The sequence below is a fragment of the Tyto alba genome, unplaced genomic scaffold (genome assembly GCF_018691265.1).
Source record: "Tyto alba isolate M040663 unplaced genomic scaffold, T.alba_DEE_v4.0 Super-Scaffold_2, whole genome shotgun sequence".
Taxonomy (NCBI): Eukaryota; Metazoa; Chordata; class Aves; order Strigiformes; family Tytonidae; genus Tyto; species Tyto alba.
This window is the reverse complement of record NW_024881282.1, coordinates 7,431,947-7,455,564: the sequence shown is the minus strand read 5'-3', so window position 1 is coordinate 7,455,564 and position 23,618 is coordinate 7,431,947. Positions and strand designations below refer to the sequence as shown.

Below are 23,618 nucleotides of genomic sequence, written 5' to 3'. Positions count from 1 at the left end.
AGGTGCAGCACTCATTCCAGAACTGACATGGTTAGTGTGTTTCTACACAATGTAGTCATGTTCTCCACCTCTCCGCTTCTCCCCCTGGTTTGTAAAACAGGATAGCAGCTTTTCTCAACTTCTTCACAAGGGTCTTGTGACAACAAATTAATACTCCAGGATACTCAGACACTAAGGAATCACAGTAAAATATTCAAGGTAAGCGGGAAGACATGGGCCTGCTGTGGGTTAGACGAATAGGTACTGTTGGAATGACTGATAGGAAGCATCTGAATCTGTAATTAATGCTAAACATTTCAAACAAATACTTATCCCTGTGACTTCACATAAGATGGTGATACTTGACGCAAAAAAGAGATATGTCCACCCAGAAAAATTCATGCAGGAGCACTGTCCTGCAGAGTTGTATACACAAGCTTCATTCGGACTACAAGAGTCATTAACAGACAGGGCTGAGCCTTTGGTTTTTGGCAAGGCTCAAATCCGAGAAGGGATGATACAACTCAGGTCTGCTTGCATGGACAACCGAAGCTCTAGTTTTCAAATCCCTGAAAACACATGATATTCAGACCTAAAATTCATAGTCTTCCTGTGACAGTTCATTAATTATATGGTTTACAGGCACTTTCCCATTTATATTTCTTGCTTCCTTAGAGCACCCAAAACAAACAAAAAAAAAGCAAACAAATCCCATTTTGCATGACTGTTCCCAACTGTAAAAAAAATAGCCCATACAGCAGAGAAATTAGTATTCTGCAGGGAAGAGTAATTTCTATCAGACTTTGAAGAAGCTTTTTATATTCATTTATTCAGAAATGCCTGCACAACACCTCCCTGACATACAGGCTGTCCCAGTCACAGGGCAGGATTCCCACGCTCATTTATAGTGGCATATGAGTGATACCAACAGGGTTGAAGGGAGGTCCCCCAAGCACTTCACATGAGATGTTCAGAACTTTTCACAAATAAATTTTTGGAGAACACATTTGTTAAGATAGCTATTCACAGCCATTTATGTGATAAAGACAGACCTTTAGGTTTCTATAGCCCTATAAATTTAAATGACATTATACAGTATGTATCTATTGAATGAATAACAGGACTTGCAATCTAAAAGTACAAATAAAAATGCCACTAAAACATACAGATGGTTTAATAGATTTTTTTTCCAAAGTATTAAGGAAAAAGGTGGTTGGTATAATACAAGGTTACATGAGATGCTATAGTATCTCTATGGCTTGGGTGGTGCCCAGATCCAAACCTGTATTCATTTGCATTGTGCCTGGAAGTCAATGACAGCTCCACCTATCTATAAAAGGATAGCTATAATAAACCGCTTGTTTGGGGTAGCCTATAAATAAAGTCTTGTAGCTGAGTGCTGATGTAGATCACCACTTTGCCACAGATTTATGCAACACTGAGAAAATCCCCTGGCATGGGATACATCTTCGGTTCAGACATCTCTATCAGAGCTTGTTTTCTAGGTCTCCTTCATCATTAATCAAGAGAAACACAGCCTTCAATAGCCCAATTCATACTTTAAAGACCAGTCTAAAGGTGAACTGCACCTCAAAAGTATTTATAGCTCTCCAATGACATAAACCTGGACAGATTAATTTAACTTTCAGCATCTCTATCAAACACTGCTGAACGAGCCGTAGTGCCTACCCTTTGCCTTCAACAACTGCTTCAACCAAAAGTTTATTCTATAGATTCTTACTGTGCAGGCAAAACAAGGCTCCATGCTAACACGCAGTTTCCAGATATCATCATGGCATTACTTATTGAACCATGAGCCACAGTTCTACTCTTCCACTTGCATCCTACTTCACCTGTTTTTTACATACATATACACTTTTTAAATTTGTAAAATGAGCATGTTCGATTTCCTAAAAAAGTTAAATCACTGCCTCCTCTCATGCTGCAGCATATTAAAGAGAAAAATATTGAAAATAATTTAGCTCACCTTACTGGGGACTAAAAATACTTCTAAGCAGTCATATTAATCATATTTGCAGGTTATTGCATGGTGTAAATAGAGTGGTGGCTAACTTTGTTCTTGTGTATATCACCACAATCTCAGAATGTTTGATTTGCTCATGTTTGACCTTAGCATAGAATTTCCAGTGGCATGAGAGTGTGTCTTTTGGGTAGCAACATCCCTCAAGCTATGTATATGTTATCAGAAAGTGCTTTTCCTCTGGGAATAATAAATAATAAATAATGTAGAATTTGGATGTGCACACTGTTTTTAAACTTTAGTGACACTATCAAAGTGTTGTCTAGCTAAATCAGAACTTAAAACAGAATTTTAAAATAGTGTCCAGAAGAATATTAAGATTTGTTTAATTTTTTTTTTCTCATAAACTTCATAAGTTGCAATTATTTTAAGTAGTTAAATCTATGTTTTATTTCTGTAAAAGTTTAAGTAATTGCTGTCGTAAAGATCAGTACCAAGTTTCAATTTAAAGAAAATTTCTATAGCCAATTTAGAAATATTTTGTTCTGAGTTATGCACTGCTATGCTTCAGTGACTGGGACTGCTGTAGAAACATCCTGGTACTTTCCATAAAACAAATAAAGCAATAAAGACAGCAAATATCCTATACACAACATGTACTTAATAAGATTACTCATTGTAAATAACTCATGCAAAATGTTTCCTGATGATGATGTCAAGCAGCTATGTGGGTCAATCTACACATAATGGTTTTTTACAGTTTAATGTTTATCATACTTTTTTTAAAGCTAATTATCAACTTACCTGAAGGGTTTCTGAGCTTGTTTTGCAATTGTGAAACCCCTTCCTCGTTTCACTGGGATCGCATGAACCAAAATGGGAGGAAGGATCACATATGTCATAAATTAAATATACATACTTCATTGTTAAGGGGCTATTACCACTGTAAAATATCTTCTCTCCCCTTTCTTCCCTACTCTTTGATGAAGCAGAGGAGTAAATGGCTTCTTTTGCCCTATCTCTCTAAAAACTTGCTCCTGAGCCCTCTGTTTACACCTACCCTGCTACCTCAATCCAAGCATGAAGCAGTTGCAGCCCCGACGGGATGTGCTGTTTTTTGCTGCTAATCCAACACTACTTCAGACTAGATAGAATTTTCCCTACTAAATCCATAAATCAGATTACAGGAAATATGTCGAAACTCTTCAGCACCTCGAGCTACAGCCAACAACAATAGGAACAGCATTTTTTTCCCCAAGGAAAGCTGAGGAGGGGTGGTGCAAATGAGAAGGAAGCATCAGAGAGCTATTCAAGGGGAAAAGGATTTAAGTGGCTATTTAAAAAACAGCTTTGTATCTGGCAATTGGTGACAGACTCAGCAGTGTGGGGTACGGCAGCCTTTTTAAATGTAAAGATGTGCAAGGTAAAGTGCCTTGACCACTGGGAAAGAAGGGGTAGAGGACACCTTAGAATGAAGATCTGTAGGAATATAGTAGCCCAGGAGAAACATGCACGGCATTACTTTAATACCTCCTTTAAAAATAAAGCTGAATTTTAGCACTTAAAATTTTCCATTACCATCAGCGCCGAGGTGAAAGATAGAAGTATTGTATTAATAGCTCAGTTTTCAAATATTTCACATTAGCCACAAAAAAAAACATTCCCCACCACCCAGATTGTCTGTGGAATTTATTAGCCAACAGGGTTTCAACAGAAAAAGACTTAAAGCTTAGAGAGAGAGAGAGAGCCCCTGCAAAAGGCACTTTCTGGAGTGCAGAGCTATTTATTTATTTTATAGAGCACATCTACACAGGAGAAGGGACACGTTACGAGGCATAACGCAAAGTCCCGGGAGAGAGCTGAGTCTAGCCAAACAGAGCCATTTATTTATTTTGTGTTTAAAGAGAGTAAGACTGATTTCAGAAATTATTCTTCCAGACTCATAGCCTTAAAACAAAGCAGAATATGCATGCTTCAATATGTTTCTGCCTGGCTCCATTGTACAATATTGTGTCAGATCGTTCTTTACAAAGAGCACGACCACCAGAACTAATATGCAGTCATCTTCCAAAAGTATGACTTTCTCTACAATAGCTCCTGTGATGATGTGCATCCAAATACAAAAACCTTGATTAGTTTGCACCTGAAATGTTTACAGTCTAACTCCCAGATCAGGCTAAATTCAGATGTTGTGCAGGGCATTAGTGCATTCCTGTCCTTCCATTGTTCCCGATAAACTGGAAAAAGAGAAAGCCAGAGAAACTTTATCCTCTGTACACTGATCTATCCCACAAAAATAGTTGAAAAAATATCCTGCACGTGTATACAGGGTTCAAAAAGGAGTGACTTTTGCTCTCATTGTGTTATGGATACAGGTAAACTAAGGGGCAGAAAGACTGAGGCCTCAGCTGCCAAGCAGGCTGGCAGCCAAAACTTGCACTAAACTTCCATGGAATGTAGCCCTTATGTAAAGCTGCAGCCTTGCATGGCTGCTGCATTTCCCCTGTGAGGACCCTTGCTCAGATTCCTCTACCCTTAAAGTCACTGTCCCCTTCTTCACGTGGAGGGGGCAGATGAAGCCAAATGAAGTTCTGCTTAGGGCATGCACCAAATCCATTGGAGTTTGTGCCCATACACCATTTACCACTCTCTCCTGCTACTTCTCAGTAGCAGATGACTCCCCAGAAGGGAATATTTCAGTGGAAGAGGACTAGGACAGTGGGCCAAGGAGCTCTGCTGAGACTGCAGCAGGTAAAAGCAGACGGATCCTATTAACGCTGCAGGGTGACATAAGGTGAATGATTGTGCTGAATGCCAAACTCAAGCAAAGCTCTCAATGGGGCCAGAAGAAAATATAACTCCAAATGTTTTTGCAACACAGGTGTATCCTGTGATACTTCATTATCTTTGCATAATGGATCTAGCTAGCGAGCAACACCAGCTATAGGAAAGTTCAGTGTGCTAAATGACAGGGAACTCCTTTTGGAGTATTTTATAATCAAACACTACAAATCCTTCAGAAGACATGACTAAAAGCACAGGTTCAGACAAAGACACCCTTAGGTAATTCCCTTGATTAAAACTCTCAGACTTAAAATGAATGCAATTAAGGACATTGTGAAACCACAGAAAAGTAGTGTTCACTTATGCCCTCCTTTGCAGGTGGTGAGTTGCCAAACAGAATTGAGAATCTTGATTGTAAGAATAATCAGCAAATTCAAAAAGGATAGTAAATTAGGGACTGAAAAAGTCATAATGTTACATAACAGCAATGCTGCCAGATCTCCTGGTTCTTGCATTAGATGGGAAATGCACTCCCAAGAGAGGACACAGTTCTTTTTATAAAAACTGTTGAAAAAGAAGAGAAAAACCTGGCTGAGACTCATGCCATCCTGAGTGTCACAGCCAGTAAAATTGATGAAAGAGGGTATCCTTTCTACCAAATAATTCCTTCATTATTTGACATTGTTCCCTATAACACTATTGAGAGGCATCAGAACACACACTATGGTCATCTAATGGAGTTGTCACAACTAGCCAGATCTTTGATTTTTTTTTTTTTTTTTTCTGATCTTTCAAGCCTTTCATAGCAGGTAATATGCTTTGATGTATCACTGGAACTTTTCATTTCATTCATCAGCTTTCTATCAAAATGCTGGCATTTCACAGATATTCTTCTCTGACAAAAGCAAGGCAGTTAAATACTTTTGAAATCAGATGGTAAAAACCACTGACCACCTAGAAGTTAATTTCTGTCTGATTTAATTTTCCCCAACTGTCTGCATTAGCATTCCAAGAAAAGAAATCTACTGGAATATGGTAAAAAATGCTTATAAATATCTGATATATATAAGGTAGACAGAAGAATCTGTTTGGCTGCATAGAAAATGGTTTGATAGAAAAGAAGCTGGAGGTACTTGGGAAATACAATTTATTTGTGGGGTAGTGCTGAGCTCCTTCACTCTATTCAATTTTTATAATCTGGCAAAATATAGATGGAAGCAAGCTCCAAGCAGGCAATTACCTCAAGGACCACACGTTGTACTCTATAATCAAAAAAAATAGCAAGTAAGTGAAAGGTTGAACTATATTCTAATGGTAAGTTGAGGTTTTTTTCATAGACTCATAGAATGGTTTGGGTTGGAAAAGACCTTTAAAGATCATCTAATCCAACCCTCCCCCATGGACAGGGACATCTTTCACTAGATCTGGTTGATGAAAGCCCTGTCTAACCTTGAACACTTCCAGTGATGGGGAATCCACAGCTTCTCTGGGCAACCTGTGCCAGTGTCTCAGCATCCTCATCATAAAAAATTTCTTCCTTATTCCAAATAAAACCTACCTTCTTTCAGTTTAAAATTGTTACCCCTTGTTCTATTGCAACAGTCCCTGTTAAAATGTCTGTCCCCATCTTTCTTTATAAGCCCTCTTCAAGTATTGAAAGACTGCTACAAGGTCTCTCTGGAGCCTTCTCTTCTCCAGGCTGAACAATCCCCAACTCTCTCAGCCTGTCCTCACAGGGCAGGTTCTCCAGCCCTCTGAGCATCTTCATGGCCTCCTCTGGACCCACTCTAGCAGGTCTGTGCCCTTCTGATGTTGGGGGACCCAGAGGTGGGCACAGCACTGCAGAGGACGGTCTCACAAGAGCAGAGCAGAGGGGGAGAATCTCCTTCCTCGACCTGCTGGCCACATTTCTCTTGATTCGGCCCAGGTCACAGTTGGCTTTCTGGGCTGCAAGTGGACATTGCTGGCTCATGTCCAATTTTTAACCCACCAGTATTCCCAAATCCTCATCCACAGGACTTCTCTCAATACATCAATCACCTAGTCTGTACCAATACTGGTGATTCTCTCAACCTATGTGCAGGACATTGCACTTGGCCTTGTTGAACTTCATGACATTCACACGGGCCCACTCCTCAAGCCTATCCAGGTCCCTCTGGATTGATCTCCAGGTATCAACCGCACCACTCTGGCGTCATCTGCAAATTTGCTGAAGGTGCACTTGATCCCACTGTCCATCTTGTTAAGATATTGACTAGTATTTGTCCCAGAACAAGTTTCCACTGTAACAGTTTAAAAATAACGCTTCTTGGAGTTATTCTGATCCTAGACTGCTTCTACTCCTAACAAAGACAACAAAGCTTGATCTTCAGTTTACCATTTTGTGTGACAGTATAGAAATTTGCAAGATAGCAAGTGTGTAGATATTACCTATGCACGCACACGTCTGGTGTAACAACAGACAAAGAAAGAATACCCAAGCTAAATGCTTTTATTTTTGATGGTTTAAGAAAAAAATATCCTAAAACATATCCAAAGCATTTAAAGCCACTATGTGAAAATCAGGTCTTGGTGTTAGTGGAAATCATTGAGTGTCACTGCTCCTGATTTACTACAAACGCCCAGTACACTTCAATTTCTCAAAGCACCACACTACTATACTTGTGCTCATGCTACAACCCTCTTAATATAAACAAAAACCAACAAGACCACATCACAAAGTCAATCCAAAGCCTACGAGAGTGAAAACTAATAATTAAAAAGAGTTACTAATTAGTTACTGTTCTGGATCCTCACCTGATAAAAAACTGTTTAGTTCAACTGTTCAATCAATACTTTTAAGTGGGTCTATTTTAATACAGATCAACAATGATATAATTAATTTTAACATGTTATAAGGACAACCAGAACCACAAGGTTAACAATCACTTGCATGATTAGTAAGAGACTGAGAGAGAGCGAAAACTTGAATTTGTTTCTCATTCATCTACTCATAAAAGGTGACAAGTTGATAGCTGTGGACAAATATCATGCTGTGGTCCAGAGCCAAAGAAAATGTCAACTAAATCCTGCCAACTCCTCAACTGAGATAAATCATCATAGCTTTATTAGTCAGCCCTCTAACTTCCAGTATCCAAGGATTTGGCTCTATCTACAATGTATATTCAGACAAGATATAAATCAGTGCAGTGTCAACTTGACCACATTTCTTTTTTCTCTTCCAATATTACTGTGTCTTTGATAGTTAAAAGCAAATATCACTGAAGTCATCTAATTGGCAGGAGGAAGAAAGCACTAACAAAGGTAATTTCCAGACTTAAGTTCACTCATTGCCCATTATCCCAAAAGTTGTTGTTACCTACACTGGGCAAATTTTCCCACTTACTAGTCCGTAAAGTACTTGGAATCATCAGACTTTCTTTATTCCATGAGGATACAGAAAAGAAAAGATGCATCTCCCTTTCCTTGTGACACCACCTGGGTCTGGGGACAGCCTGGTGCTTTAAACATCAGCTGTTTCTGGCAGACCCTGCAAGAGCTTATGAATGAATTCTCACAAACTGTGTCCGTGACCAGGCAAAACTAGCAGGGTCTCAGTCATCACACTCAGCTGGAGCCCAGAGTTATATCAACAGCAACTTCTCTGAGCTGGTCACCACCAACAACCACACCATGCTTGCCACTGATCCCCATTGCTCCATGTGGAATTAATTAAATTCCTGAAGAGCCTGAACTTCTGAAGAAGCCATGCTAACCCAACATTTCAACAGCTTAGGCTTCCCAAGCAGTTTGGTCTGCCCTTAGGACTCATTTCTGTTCTTTCTCAAATGCAATGAGTATGGAAATTTTACCCGACAGGGCTGCTCCAAACACAGAGACTTACAATTCAGTCTCTCAAATCTTTGTATTAAAAGGCTCAAACTTACGGTAGAGTGTTGAATGGGTATCCAGGCAGGTGTTTCGACTGAGCATTTGTGGGATGGGCATCTGCCATGGCTCTGCTGCAAATAAGTGAAAACGACATTATACACAACACAGTATGTGCTGCAATCACTAGGCGCAATGGACTCCATTCCAGATGGAGCACCTAGGGGTTTGCTAGTGTGCATTACACTGTGGAAAGTCATTTTTCACTGCCATGTAGGGAAAACAGTCTGCAGTTCGCAGGACCAAAAAGGCTTCAACAGTTATCTATTAATTTTGCTTTGAAGTTCTGAGTTATGTGGGTGAACATATCCTTCATCCACTCTGAACCCCAAGCACGTGCCATCTGGCTTTTCTCCACACTGGAGCATTCAGAGAACGACAGCAAAGCTTTAGGCAGTAGGTAGAGATTGGCTTCTTCCCCCCACCCCCCCACCCCCATTTCACAACAGGCTGCATTTTTCCATTATGTCCTCTCTGAACCAGCGATAGCTGCAGCCTGAACCACCCCAGGGCTATATTCCAGGAGGAATAAGTCTGTCCCAAATGTTTAGGATGTGTTTCTTTGCTGAGCAGAACGCTCTGCTTGCTCCCCAGATTGGCCCCTGAAGGACATGGAGTAAGTAACCAAGACTCCTGCAGTTCCCTGAAACTTTTCAGAACCAAAAGAGTGAAGGGTTAATTTAAATTCTGATGTTCCACATGGCAGTGCAAGATGGAACCATCAGGCCTCCGGCTGATCTTCCTGTAATTTCCCTTGCAGTGATTCAATTACATTTTAGCAAAGGTTTGGAGCCCATCAGAACGAATTGCACAGCAGATTGGGTCAGAGTCCCTGAAGAAAAATTCAGAATAAATTCTGGTGTCTGCCACCATTACTCTCAGCATTTCACATATATGTCACATTACTATTTAGCTCCTTGAGTTGGAGGACTCTTGTAATCATGTGTGTTCCTGAAGCTGGAAATAATGTGGAAAAAAAGCTTTCTTCCTTTTATTTTCCTTTAAGCCAGATGTATTGCAAGTAACCTTACATGTAAGTCACATTACACCTTTCCTTTACCCATGCTGAGAGCAAAGGAGAGCAACCTCTGCAAACCCTAATGATTAGGCTTCACACGATTTTCAATTCTGAGTCTGATTTAAGAACATTAACTAATTAAGCACTATTAGTGCTTTGTTTTATATCTCCAAAAAGTAAACATTTGTAAAGCATTTCAATGTTAAATAATTTTATAAGTTAAAAAAAAAAAAAAAAAGGAAAAACTGTGCATATCAGTTTCAACTTTATTTTCTTCAAGCCTTAAAAACTGGTTATCTTTTACATTTTCACTTAAAAAACTTTAAGGAATATTCAGAAAACCAGATAGCAAGCAAGAATCATTGTACCTTTAGATGAAAGTTTAGAAAGTCTTGCTTAAAAGGATTTGACAAAGTCATTGCTATGATGACAACAATATCCTGTGGATGTGTGTTATCTCCTGTAAGAAAGGGATGAATGCAACAGCAAACTATGTAATCCTATCAAAATAATAAAACTATAAATGAATTTTGATCAAAAGACTGCAAGAAATATTGGTAATTAAATTTTTCCTTTCTTTGACAATTGTATGTCTTCAGATTTGAATCCAGGGCAAGATAAAGGCAAGAAAATTAATAATTTGCTTTGGACAGGAAACATTTGTCTGATTAAAAAGCCTGATTTTATGAATTTAGGCAATTGTGTGTAGCATGTTTGTGAGGAGACTCCTCACATTCTGAAAGAGGATACATCTGCAAAACTAAAGCTCCAGATCTCATAACAGGAGGGGCTAATACTCTGCAACTATTCTTGACTTTGAAATTCATACCAAAATTGATCCACTGCCCAGAATCACATGCCACATGCTGCATATTCAAAGGCCAGAAAGACAGAGGTAGCTGGGAATTACTCATAGTCAGTAGTTCTCCAGAGATCCCAGTTTCTCAGCACCAGGACTAGGCTAATCATGCATCTGGGCTGTAGGATGACCTGCAGAGTTTGGCCTTTCACAGCTGGATATTTGAATTATGGTGCTGATAACACGACACTGCACTAGTTTTTTTCTGAAAAATGCATGTAGTTCAAGGTCTAGGACTGAAGACTTTTCTCCCACAGCTTTCTGGGGATTTGGAGTTGGATTTTTTTTTTTTTTAATTACAGCTGATCTCTTATTTTAATGATCACTATTTTTTGTACTAATGCGTAAAAACCAATGTTTTTCATACCTTTCATACCTTACACCCTCACCTAGTTGAAATATTTCTAAGAGATAAAGTTGTATATCAGCTGCTGGTAATGCTTTTCTTCATAAAAGTGCCAATTTTCAAATTTCTTTTTAAATCAGTCAAAAGCTCCAACATGTCACACCTAGAGACACCAACTAAAAAAAAAAAAAATTACCCAAAAGGTCAACTCTACATAAAGTATTCTGCAAGCATAGATAATACAAGTAAGCATAGAAATAAATATATTGGGTATTATTTGATTATTCAATTTGATTATCACTACTACTAACATTCTCCCCAGCTTAGGAGTTTGGTGAGCATAAGGACTATAGACCCTGGTCCACTACTACATTGAAAAGTTAAAAATCTGAAAAGTAATGAAAATCCATCATTTGAAATCATCTTTCTTCAGACAAACTTCAAGGGAGGACATAATTACCTGTAGTTTGATTTTAATGTTTACTAAAATTTGTATTCAAAAAAGCATATGTCTTGCCTTGTTGTTTGGGATAATATGTTCCAATAAATGAGTTCTTCATCTGAAATGGAAACACAGAGGCTGTTTCTCCATAGATTATGAATGAGTGATTTCCACAGTCTTGTTTTACTCCCTTTCTTTGAGGATACCCGGCCTCCTGCACTAAGCTTCACCCTTGAAACAGCTCCAATGTAGTGATAGACACAGCTATCCAGGCGTAGGCTTTATCACAGCTTCATGAAATCAGAGCCTTCAAAATATGCAATAAGATCTCCAGCTTGTGTAATTTTTGTATAAAGAGACCTTGGAACACAAAAGAATAATTCCATTCTTGTTGCTGAATTCAGCATCAGTCACAGCTTTCTTTTCTGGGTTGATGCTTTAAATCCTTGATAAATTGCATAGCAATATTACAGTCAGGAAGCAATTAAGTCATGACCAAAGTCAGATAGAGATGCTAATCTCCCAGTCAATTAGAGACAGTGCAATTCCTTCTCTGGAGGCACTGTTACATGTAATTCCCAAGTAAATAGTTTTATCAGGCATCCAGAAATGAAGACCCCATAGGTAACCAGGAGACAGAAAAGCATTAACTTCAGAAGACAAAGCCAAGGCTGCAAGCCCTTCAGAGGCTGTGCACAACATCTATCTTCCTAGCATGCAACCTTTAAGCAAGCTTCTTTCCTACATGCTTTTCTCAGTCAGGTGCTGAAATAACTGACTGCTACTAGCACTGGTTAAAAACAACAGTATAATGTGGCTTGCAGACACATTAATATAATGCAGGGTGGTAGCTTCTGTGCCCACTACAACGGGAAATATTGCATATTGAATATTGAATCAGAAGGTGAGAGCTGCACATCAGCAAGCCCTGGGTAAGATTTCAAGGAAGAATTCCTCTTTCATATTGTATGGTCAACCATAGTGACTGCTAAGGGTGCTTGGAGGACTTCAAGAGAAAGTATATATAGCTTATTGACACTTTCTCAGAGGCAGGGAGAGATTACACATGTATCATCAATACCAAATTTGGATGGCCAAATATTGCCTGATGTGACTGGCTGAAGACACATTTGAAGGCAGATCTTAGTTCTGCAGGAAGGTGTAACAGAATCCAGAGAGGATATTTAGGAATATTTTATCTGTTAGAGGTTCAAGGCTCACTGAACTGCAGCAGTCTTTAAGATCTGACTTAATGTTCATTCCCAGAGAAGACATTGGTGATCAGAGTCAAAAGTAGTCACAGGTGAGATTCCATTTTTATCCATTAGAATGGCCAAGAATATGACTTGCAAATTATATAAAAGTCATTGAGTAAGGTTTTCAGTAGCAAAAGAGTTGGCTGAAGTCAAACCCAGTGGAACATACTTAGCTACTCTTACATATCCTTGCAAATTATCTTCTCTGATGCAGGTGATTCTATGGAGAAATTAAAATTGTAGATCTCAACTAGAGGTCTCAGACCGGATAAAATTATATTTTAGGCCAATGTACTAGGCCATGCCCCTGACCTAATGAGTCACTCATAAGTAACTATTCCCTTCTCCTTGACTGCACATGTCCTCCCATTTTTCAGAAGTCTTGCATCAGGTGGACAGAAGGAAATTTGCATGGTAGTAGCAAACAGATTAAAACACAAAATAAATGCATGTTTATGTTGAGGATGCATGCCAGGAGACACATCTTTTCTGCTTTTAGTGGCCTGCTGGACATTTTAAAGAATCCATTCAGTCAGCCTCAGCTATATGAAATGCATAAAAATGCAACTCACCTTGGCACTAGGAAATTATCTTCCCACCTCCACCCAGGCCCTCAGAATATTAGAGAAGGGATCTACTAAGGATGTATAGTTCTGCTATCATTAAGCAGAATTATCATTAACTGAGCCAGGATCAGGCTCTCTTGTTTTCTATTTCTTGCGCAGTATCTTCCACCTTTCTTTACATCAGCAGCTCTCCACTGGTCTGCAGTAGGATTAAGCCCTAACTGTTTCTGCCTGAGCAGTTAATTGAACATTTTATTTTCTTAGTTTATAGAGCTTCTCATAGATTTATGAAACAAATCACCCTTCTCCTTTCAGAGTTAAAACCAATCTCAATAAAGGCATCTCCCTAAGATCAGCAAATTATAATCTAATGAAATCTATTGAAAATTTCAGTTGCACTAAACAAGGTCAATGCTCAGAAGAAACGAAATGTCACTCAGAAATGGAGATCAAAGAAATTCCCTTCTATTCCTGCTGCTGCCATAGAGACCAAGAGAGGGAGAAGAGGGGGAAGAAGAGATTTAACAGACTTAATTCTTCCTGAAATTCATAATTAACTACAAGGGAAAAGGGACAATTACCATATTTCTAAAGAATAAAGGAGAAAAAAGTTGAGCTTTTGACAAGATATAATTACAAGACATTACATATGCAATGCGCATTGGTTTGTTCTGTGTAATTTTCTTGACTCCCCCCCAAAAAATTATTTTTTTTTCCTAGAAAAGACAACACGTGTCTCATCAGTTTACATTCATAATGTTTGAAATCCAAAAGATAGAGGCTTACAGTAATTGTTCTAAAATTTAACTTTGGTAAATAAAGATTTGAAATAAATACTCAGATACACTCCCCATCTGTCAGACATCTATGAGTATGTTCTCCAGCTAAGATAAATGGTAATCAATGAAAAGGATCTTCCTGCTCTTCTAAGACTGTGCAGTTTAGCCAGCAGCCAACCCATAGTCATCAAACTGTCCTCAAGTACCACTTCAGAATAGAGTTTACTAAATTACATATAAATTGCATGGATTCAGAACTATTACATTTTTAGGGTCTGGCAGGAAAACACCACAGTTTGAAGTGCTCATCAACACCTAATAATGACTATAGAAAAAGATTTTGATTTTAGCTAAATGTGAATCTCTGGGGGGAAAATAATTATGTTTCCTTTGTTTCGAGTTAGTTATAGTCAGGAAATTCAGCACAAGAAACTTAGCTACCCAGTTTATGATTTCAAACTGCAATGATTCAAAGCTTGAAATCTTGCAAAGAAAAAACAACAAATGTTGCCCAGATCTATTTAGAACTATTAACAATATGCGGGCACATAGAAATGTGGTTATTTTTATGTTTCATATCCAGCAAAATTTAAATCAGAACCTCATGTAGCATAGCTCTATACAGCTCTGCTGGTTTTGGTAAGATTATATTAGTCTACAACACCTAAGACACTGGTTCAACTTCAGTATTTATACCTAGCTGTATAATTTCCTAATTTTGGGACTGACTCTACAGCCTCTCGGACATATACAGGTGATCTTGTAGGAAGTCCCACAAAATAAATTGAACCTCATTCTTCAAATACATACCTTTTTAAAACTCTATATTGAGGTTTTTTCAGATTAACACAATATAATTGGGAGCTGAGGGCAGGAAACAGTAAGGTCTATTACAAAAACACTTCAGCATAAATAAATGTTCTAAGTTTTAGCTATTTGCCTTGACATCAGGCCACCATAACCAATAATCTAACTAAACCTCATGGTAGATTCACCTCTGCAAAGTGAGACCAACAGTGGGCATATATTGTGTGGTCCTGCTCTCTACCTCCAGCAGATGACCTGATCTGATTTACCATTCTGCCCTTCTGAAAACATCTTGGGTTTGGTTTTGTTGCTGATCTAAATGAGAGAGGCTGGAACAGTGAAGTCACTCCAGTGGTGCCACCTCCACATTTTTCAATTCTTCAGCCAAGCTCTAAAAGGACCCTTTAAATCAACTGGGTTGGTAATGGGAGTCAATTGTGCTGGTTAAATGCTGAATGAGGGACACAAGACCTGCCCTTACCTTTCCCAAGCAAAGCACACTATCACCAGGGATTTATAATGATATACTTAATGTAGACTGGTAGTTTTAAAATCAACTAGCCAAGCCACAGCAACTCCTCACTCAGATTCACAGAGATGCTATTGAGGAGGATGATCTCTGAATTTTGACTTGTCTACTATGTTGGGACTGTGGGGAAAGGAAAACTAATGCTGACAAAAGATAAGGTGTAAATTTTATAATCTTCTCTGCTTTAGTCTTAACTTCACGCTGCGAAGTGGGGTTATGAGTGTGTGGAGCAGGAGAGAGCTACAGAAAAGTCATGCCATACCCAGGGTCTAAGCCAGATGTTGGTCCTGTACTTGACCACAGTGGCTTCCTATTTTCCACAACCATTGCGCATATTGAGACTTCTGCTCACACAACTGTCAGAGTTTTCCCTTAAGTGCATACATTGGTGTCCCCTGTTCCAAATATCTTGCCAGATGAACAGTAGAAAATGTGATAGACAAATGTTGCTGGGTCCTGGCAACCTTTCCAGTCAGAATTGTACACATTTCAACCTTGATATGGGTTGACAACATAAACAAGCATAGCACCCTGCTTCCCAGCACCATTACAAAAGAGTTTTTTCCTTCCATCTTTATTTAATTCTTTTAAACACTTGAACTAAATCCTTAGAAAAGGTTCTAGACAGACAGACATAAAAAGAGAGATATTGTTAATTTACCAAACTAGACTAACAGAATTTAAAAAAAATAAAAAACTAAAACCAAATGCCCAAAATTCTTCACCAGTGGAATGAACTGGGTCTTTCATTAAGTCTAAAAAAAAACATCCAAATTTACAAGATCTTTTTTCCATTCACATGAATTCTCATTTTACTGTTTGGTCCCACAGGGGTCAGTGACACTTGAATTAAGCGTGGAACCCATGTAGTGAGTGATCTGGCTTAAACTACTACAGAGTTAAGTGGAAGCTGGCAACAAAAATCTCTAAGAAGGAGTAATTGTTGTAGAATTTTCAATATTTTGATAACAGAAATTTATTTTCATAGGTTACAAAACCAACAAGTACAAGCTGGACATTCTCCCTGGGTCTGAAGGTGGCCAGTTCTCTGATTTACAGGCTCAGCTCTGGGCCACAGGAACCCTACTGCTGCCAGTGCTCAGTGCTGCAAACTTGGGAGTCAGGCAACAAACAGCAAGCGGTTTAGGTTTTGTGAATAAACTGGTATTATTTTATTTGATGTCTAGTCTATGCTTTTCTTAATAAGCTTTCAGGTGATAACATCTGGGATTTTAAGCAAACCTTAAAATACAGCTGCCAAATAAAACAAGAGGTGACACCAGTGGCAACCAGCAGTTCTTAGGGTCATTATTAATGTTGATGATAATAAAACATCGGATTAGATTGCCCAGGAATTTTTAAAATCTCTATCGTAGGAGAAGGTCTTTAGCTAGCTCTGCTTGTGACAGAGGACTGGATGGCCACTTGTGGTATTATGCAATTGTCTTTTTTTTTGTTCCTGTGATTGCCAGCAGCAAGTATCAAAAAGCCTGAATCTGACACCTTGAAATCATGAGATTTAAAAAAGAAGAAAACATTTTGATTTCCCTTCATTGGCCTTCTGGGTTTTAAACTTTTAGAGTTTCCACCTCTGAGCTCTCCTTTGTAGCATCAAGGGCCAGAAAGTTTTGGGGTCTTTTTTCCAGGGAAAGCTGATCATTTTTTCTAAGCCATCTGACACCAAGAAGTGGGGGCTTCAGTGAAGCAGCCTCTGTTTTACTGAGTCTTGTTGGGCAATATCTATTTTCTTTTTCACCAGCGGCAGCTACTGTTGTATTCATAATTCTGTAAAAGGCAGAGGGATGGAAGGAGAGCTGATAGCTAGAAGAGAAGACAGCATGTTGCCTCTGACTGTTGGGAGGCACAGTGGGAATGTTCTTCCTTCTCAAAACCTCCTGGTGCTCCTGCTGGGATGGAGTCTTGACCTAAGCTTTTATTTATACTCAGTTCTTCTTAATGATAAAATAATGTCACAAATCAACGTGATTTATGCTACACTAAAAGAAAGAAGCTATGCTGGGAACATGATCAGTTAAAATAAACTAGGTGACCATAAGAAGTCCTCCTTGACTAATTAAGTATTTCCTAAATCCTGGGTTCAGAAATGTATGGAAACATGAAGGAAATAAAAAAGGAGAGGAAGAATTTGTATAAATTAATATCTTAAATCTATCTTAAATATGTCTTACATTTTGGCTGAAAAAATAATATCAATAGGAATTAAGATTTGGCAAGGTACATCAGAAATTAATTTTATTACATGGCATCCTTCACCATATAGAGTTCAAAGTAGGTTCTTTAGATTCATTGTACATAACCTACAGTCACTTCATCACAACATTTATGTAATTTTCTATAGACTGGAAATACTGAAAATTCCAGATTAAATTTAATGACCATGTGTTAAAAATGTGATTTGATTTTTTTAAAGTGTTTATCTTTCCTAGTTTAAATAACTTTCATCTTTTATTCCTTTATTATTATTTATAAGATCTGGAGAAAAAAACTGATATATTTACTCCCTCTTGCCATTAAGATCCACTTTTCCAAGAATAAGAATGGCAATTATTTGCACAAATCAGACAAATGGATATTCAAATAAGGATAATTAACAGATCTGAGGCCAAAAATGACCATACTGTTGCTCTGTAGAATTCATACTTATTGAAATTAATTTTTTAAAAATCTCAAATGTTCTGAAAAAGGTCTGCTCTTATTATATTGGTAAAAATTGGCAAAAATAGATGCCATAAATTTTTGTGGGTTTCTAGGCAGTGGAGTTACTCCAATGTACAATAAAGCAAGTAAGAACAGATTATGGATCAATACAATATAATGTCACTGGCACAGCTATTTAAATATGGCACCAAACAAGATAAGGATATCGACTGCAATTTATTTGGCTTCAAGCCTTTGCAATATGAAAGTGTTCTGAAATTATATTTTTGCCATTATTCAGTTCGATTACATATGTTAATACAGTGTTCCCACATGCATCCAAATAGCAGGTCACCTACAATTTACAATCCTATCTCATTCCAACATCAAAGTTGGCAGCAAAGACTGCATATCTGGAGTTGAGTATTTGAGGCTCAAATGCTTGACTTTCAGATCATTTCAGCTATTTAGCAGTGAATTCAAGAGAGAGAAAAGCTGGGAGGAGAAATATTGTGTGTAGATGGAGTTGAGAACCCTGCTCAGAGCAGCAGCAGTAGTGGGATGATGGTGAGTGTACATTTGTTTTTGCCTGGAAGGCCCTGGGAAAACATTCAGTGGAAACTTTCATCACCAATTCACAAAATAAATAAAGCGGTGTCTGTTGACATATTAAAAAAAAGGCACTGGGCTACATTCTTCTCACAATTATACCGTCTTGAAAGTAGCCTTATTCCCCTGTCCCAACTCCAGTTACTACACACCTCCTTGCCAAACTCTCGAGGCCAAGGATGGTTGGGATTTCAGGTCCCCACTGCACTACCGGACACCCAGAAGTAAGGCTAATCACAGCTCTTTTTTTCAGCCTTCCTGCTTATTTTCAACTGGAAAGCAACATCTTGGAGTGTAAATTGGATGTGTAGCATGATCCTGCATCCAAGCTTTGTTCAGCAGTGCTGCACCACCGCTGCTGAGCGCTTTTCACTGGTATTGCATCAACAGGCACCCACGGGCACCTCCGCTCTGCTCCAGGGCAAGTTGAGGACATAATCTCAGACCCAGCACGGCTTGTGGGAGCCAGAAGAACTGGGAGAGAACAGGAGGTGAATGAGGCCACACAGCATATGCTCCTTCTGTGGCCTCTTTCACCTCCTGTTCTTTCCCTATATGGGTTTCTCCACTGGTAAGATGGGAATGACAGCTCACATCTGTTTCTGTGGCTCCACCACACTCCCTGCTCTCCACCCGTTATCCCTCGCTGTTGCCCATGGGTGCCTGTGGTGACCCCTCCTGCCCTTTTCTGTGTTACAGATGGGGGTCCCCATTTTGCATGGTCACGACACAAAAAAATGACGGCAATGATGACAGAAGGACTAACCGTTGGTTTGACTTCAGGTGTTCTGTCTATACCAGGCATTTTGCAAGTCCTATGGAAATCATGAAATTCATCAAAAATAAATCAGAAAAGGGAGCAACTGTGCTGAACCCCAATGTCTGGACTTTCCCTGGAAACTGCTCCTTATAAATACTATCACCATGTGCAAATGCGGTTACAAACACGCTCGAGCCGCCTGCCCTGTAGCAACAGAAAGGGAGTTGCCTGATTACCTCCCTGTCATTTAATATTAAGTTATTTTGATAAGTTTAAGGGCATCTCAAAGAATCTTTCAGCTTATCCCTACCCAAGATCTTTAAGTTGAGAAGTTTCTTTAACCCTAAAGTCCTTAGCCTGCCACCACTGTTGTGGATAAAAAATTGTTTAGGTAAATGTTTGGAAGGAATTGTTTAGAAGGACCATTCTAATTAGACAGGTTAGATCTAACATCAGTATAAGAATGTTGAATTGGGACCAAGGCATTTTGATTTTTCAGGCCTAGAGATGCAAAGTAAGCTATGCTTTTCCCCCAAAAAGCCACAATAAGCCACAAGAAACTTGCATCTCTCCAATGAGAAACATCTTGACTACCTAAACTACAGCTGATTGGCCTCTTTAAAATCCTAGGACCCATATAATGCCCTTTTTTTTTTTTTTTTATTCTTTAGTTTACAGAATAAACTGATAAACTGAGAAAAATCTGTGCATTATACCATGTATTCTGAAAGTGCTCTAGTAGCTAGAGATATTAATAGACACAAGCATAGGCTAAGACAAAATATTAAATAATTTTCCTTTTGCTAGTAAAAATAAGTAAATTACATATCATTTAAGAAGTGATATAGAAACAAACTGCATACTCTACTGAAAAAGAGAACAAAATCCTCATTGAAGCAAAGCTTATTTATCACTTTATCTTGCAACCTGACACAGTACATGCTCAATCTATTTAATTACAGGAACAGAAAAATAGCAGAGAAATATGCATACATAACAGCAATGTTTCCAGTCCTACCTTGGTCGTGACAATGCACAGACAATCCATTCTGTAAATCTCCACAGGAGTGTATGTAAATCATAAAAACAAATCAGCAAGGGTGAGGAAAGGCTTTTGAACAGCATGAACAGAACCGGAGGCTTGAATCTGCACAGCCTGCTTTTCCAAGTGGGGCCCTCATAAGAAACTCGAGTCCTCCTCCACAATGCTAAAGGCAGTCATGATGCTCACAGGGATCAGAAAACCCACTAGAAATCGTCTCAAGCAAAACTTCCAGGTGGCTTATCAGGCTTGATTGCTGCATTGTTCAATCTGTGATCAAAATATTCTGTTGAATGGTATGCAGCCTTCTAAATGGGAAGATGAGAACCACAACAAGCACAAAAGAGCAAAAGCATCACATTTCAGCCCTGGCTCTGGTTTCACAATTCTGATCTGCTGTTTCAGTATACCCATAAGATTTCCTTTGCCAAGTCTCTCTCTCTCTCTCTCTCAATCTCTCTCCCTCTCGCTCTCTCTTTCCCTGTCTCTTTTTTTCTCCCCCCTCTCGCTCACTCTCTCCCTCCTCTTTCCTACTAACTCCGAGCAAGCACAACACACACAACTATCGGGCCCATCTATCAAAGTGCTGTCACTTCTCTGCCAAAACAACTGCTTTGGGTCATAAGGTTTTTTATTAAGAGCATGATTCCTACAAACACATATTGCTTGAAGTGCATGATTGAAACATTAAGGTGGGTACGAGAGCTCATGCGTCACATCTACAATCACTCGGAATTACTAGGTCAGATTCGGATTCAGGAAGTGAATATAAATAACAGCTGGATAAGGCGAACTTTCAGAAAGTATGACAGAAAATAATCAGTCAGGGGAACAAAAAGGGAATTGCATACTTACGCATGCACGCAGGTCTGTGAAGCGCAAATGTGATATAATTATAGTTTACCATTCATGGAAAAAATTCCCATATTACATACCTTATTCAAAGCTATAGAGGGGCACCCTTTTTTTTTCCCCCACTTATGAAAAATACATCAAAGTTTTAATTAAAAGAAAGCACTCCAAACAAAAGAGCTTAAAAACTCCCTAAGTTCTCTCCCAAACTTTTTCTGCATCTTATTGACAGATCCGCAGACTTACTTGATTTATCTCATGTTCTGTATGCTTTGCTCAGTTTTACAGACTGTTTAGCCCCCCAAGCCCTACCTTTCTTGCAGTGATGCTGGTGCAGAGCTTGCCTTTCAGGTGTCTTACATGAATCATGCTGAGTTAGAAAGCTCGCTGTCAGCTCTTAAAGTCTTCCCTCTCTTACAGATAGAGGAAGAGAGAGAGAGAAGAAAGAGGGAGGGAGAGAGAAAGAGACACAGAAGGGGAAAGATATGTAAAATGAAAGCTCTGGCCAAAGAGTGAGGAAAATCAATGCTCCTATTCACTGGAAAAAAAAATACAGCCAACTGGACTGTTGACAGCAACAAGAGGAAATGTCTAGACACCCATACATTACAATTCACCTTTTCAACACACTGGACAGCACAATTCCCCTTGGTGCTTTGCTGAGGATCTCTCATTCTCACTCAGAGCTGAAATATGTTTGCAATAAAATAAGCCTTTCCAAGAAAATAAAAGGATATTTAAGAGTCATCTCTCTTCCATAAATTACTCAGGTTATAACCCTAATATTCTTGTGATTGCTAAAGCAGCAAGAGGCTCAGAAAATGACACACATTATTTTGCCAAAATGAGGTCACTGCTACCAAAGTTACAAAATCCATAGTGAATCAGATATGTGGTCAGAGAGCAACCAACCCTCCCCCAGCTATTAAACTCCTGGTAGATATAACATCTTAAAGAGAAAGTCTTCAGAGCACTTACGACTGTGTCTAAAACTTTAACTCGCTCTGAGCAACCACATGTACACATAACAAACTTGATTTGTGTTTACAGGCTGGAACCTGAAAGTTTTCTCCCTACTGAGGTTTAGTCTAGTAGCCAGAAAGTCAGACAAGTATATTAAACTATAGATTATATGAAACAGGAAACTTTCAAAAATCCTTGAAGTAAGAACCAACTAACCATCTCCTTAAGAACAAATTAATCCATTAAGATGGTCTAACTTAAGCCACACCTGTGCTCTAAGAATGATAGGGTAAAAGGGAATTCAATCAACTCTAAAATCAGGAGATATTTTAACACTTAGATGTAAAGCATCTAATAGTTTGTTCTCTTCCAATTGGTAGATTCAAGCTGATCTAGTAAGGTGTGAAATAATTCCATACATATAATTGCTTAATGACTTGGCTGTAAAATTTCATATCATACTCGAAACTGGCATATGGGGATATATTTTGGAATTGGTCTCCAATGATCTGTAAATTCTTCTACTTGCAAGTAACTCTACTTCTGTGAGCTGGTCCCAGTGAATTCATGATCCTATTTACAGTTTATACAAGAAACAGAGAGTTTGAACCCTTTTGTATGTGAACAACATGACTCATGTGTGTGTCTGGGAAAATTAGACTCCACTGGTGTTCCTACAAGCTTCCTCCTGCACTCCTCCAATTTTTGAGTGTTCCCTCCTTCCATAAAATGCAAAATGAGCATTTAACAGGACAGGACTTGCACATGTACTACCCAAGCTTAGTGCATCATTGAGCGGCATGATCTCTGAAATGCTGCCACCTATGTTTTGTCTGTAGTCCCAGACAGAAGAGACCCATGCTTTTGGGGACACAGACCCCCAGCTCTAACTTTCCATGGTCTCATTTCTGTTGCCAGGTCTCCTGGTCATACCTTCTAATACACATCTATCAGTGACTCGACAAAGTCAGGGCTGCTGTATGGGAACAGATGGCTATTAATGGGTCTCCAGTACTTCTCCCAAGGATACAGTTCCTCATTATCGTTAACTACCCATCCCAAACCCAAAAAAGAGGCTGAGCGGCTTCATTTTCTTCCTCCAACTAGATACTTTTTCCATTCATTTTTTCTCCCCAAGCATAAGATTTTCAAATCCTTGGCACTACTTTACTCATCATCAGCAACTGCTCCTTCTGCTCTAATTTCTGCAGGTCATGTTGCTGCTAGGTTCTATTTTTTCCTCTGCTCTTCCATCCTTCGTGTTATCTGTACATATGATCATGATTGAAATCTACTATAGAAAGATTTGACCCAAAAACCAAACAAATTCAGAAGCAGCCATCTGGGGTGAAAAGAGATGGTTTATAGTTGCTCGTAGTTGATTTAGGTGGTCAAAAATAACCTTTGTGATGAGCTCTGACTCTCAGGAAGCCTTAATACAGGAAGAATAACAATTATTTC

General features: G+C 38.9%; 1 protein-coding gene across 9 annotated transcripts in view; it reads right to left on the bottom strand.

The window, feature by feature from the left end:
* DLG2 (discs large MAGUK scaffold protein 2) overlaps positions 1 to 23,618 on the bottom strand; it is a 1,033,591-nt gene that overhangs the window by 853,526 nt on the left and 156,447 nt on the right. For 7 of the 9 annotated variants that reach the window (XM_042793331.1, XM_042793310.1, XM_042793308.1 and 4 more), the window contains exon 6: positions 8,671 to 8,745. The exons of 1 other annotated variant lie outside the window; for it this stretch is intronic. In XM_042793331.1, the coding sequence (XP_042649265.1) occupies positions 8,671 to 8,745 (75 nt within the window). Of the gene's footprint in view, positions 1 to 8,670; positions 8,746 to 20,318; positions 20,667 to 23,618 lie in introns of those variants that run through there. One more of the 9 variants, XM_042793317.1, reaches the window with a different exon arrangement.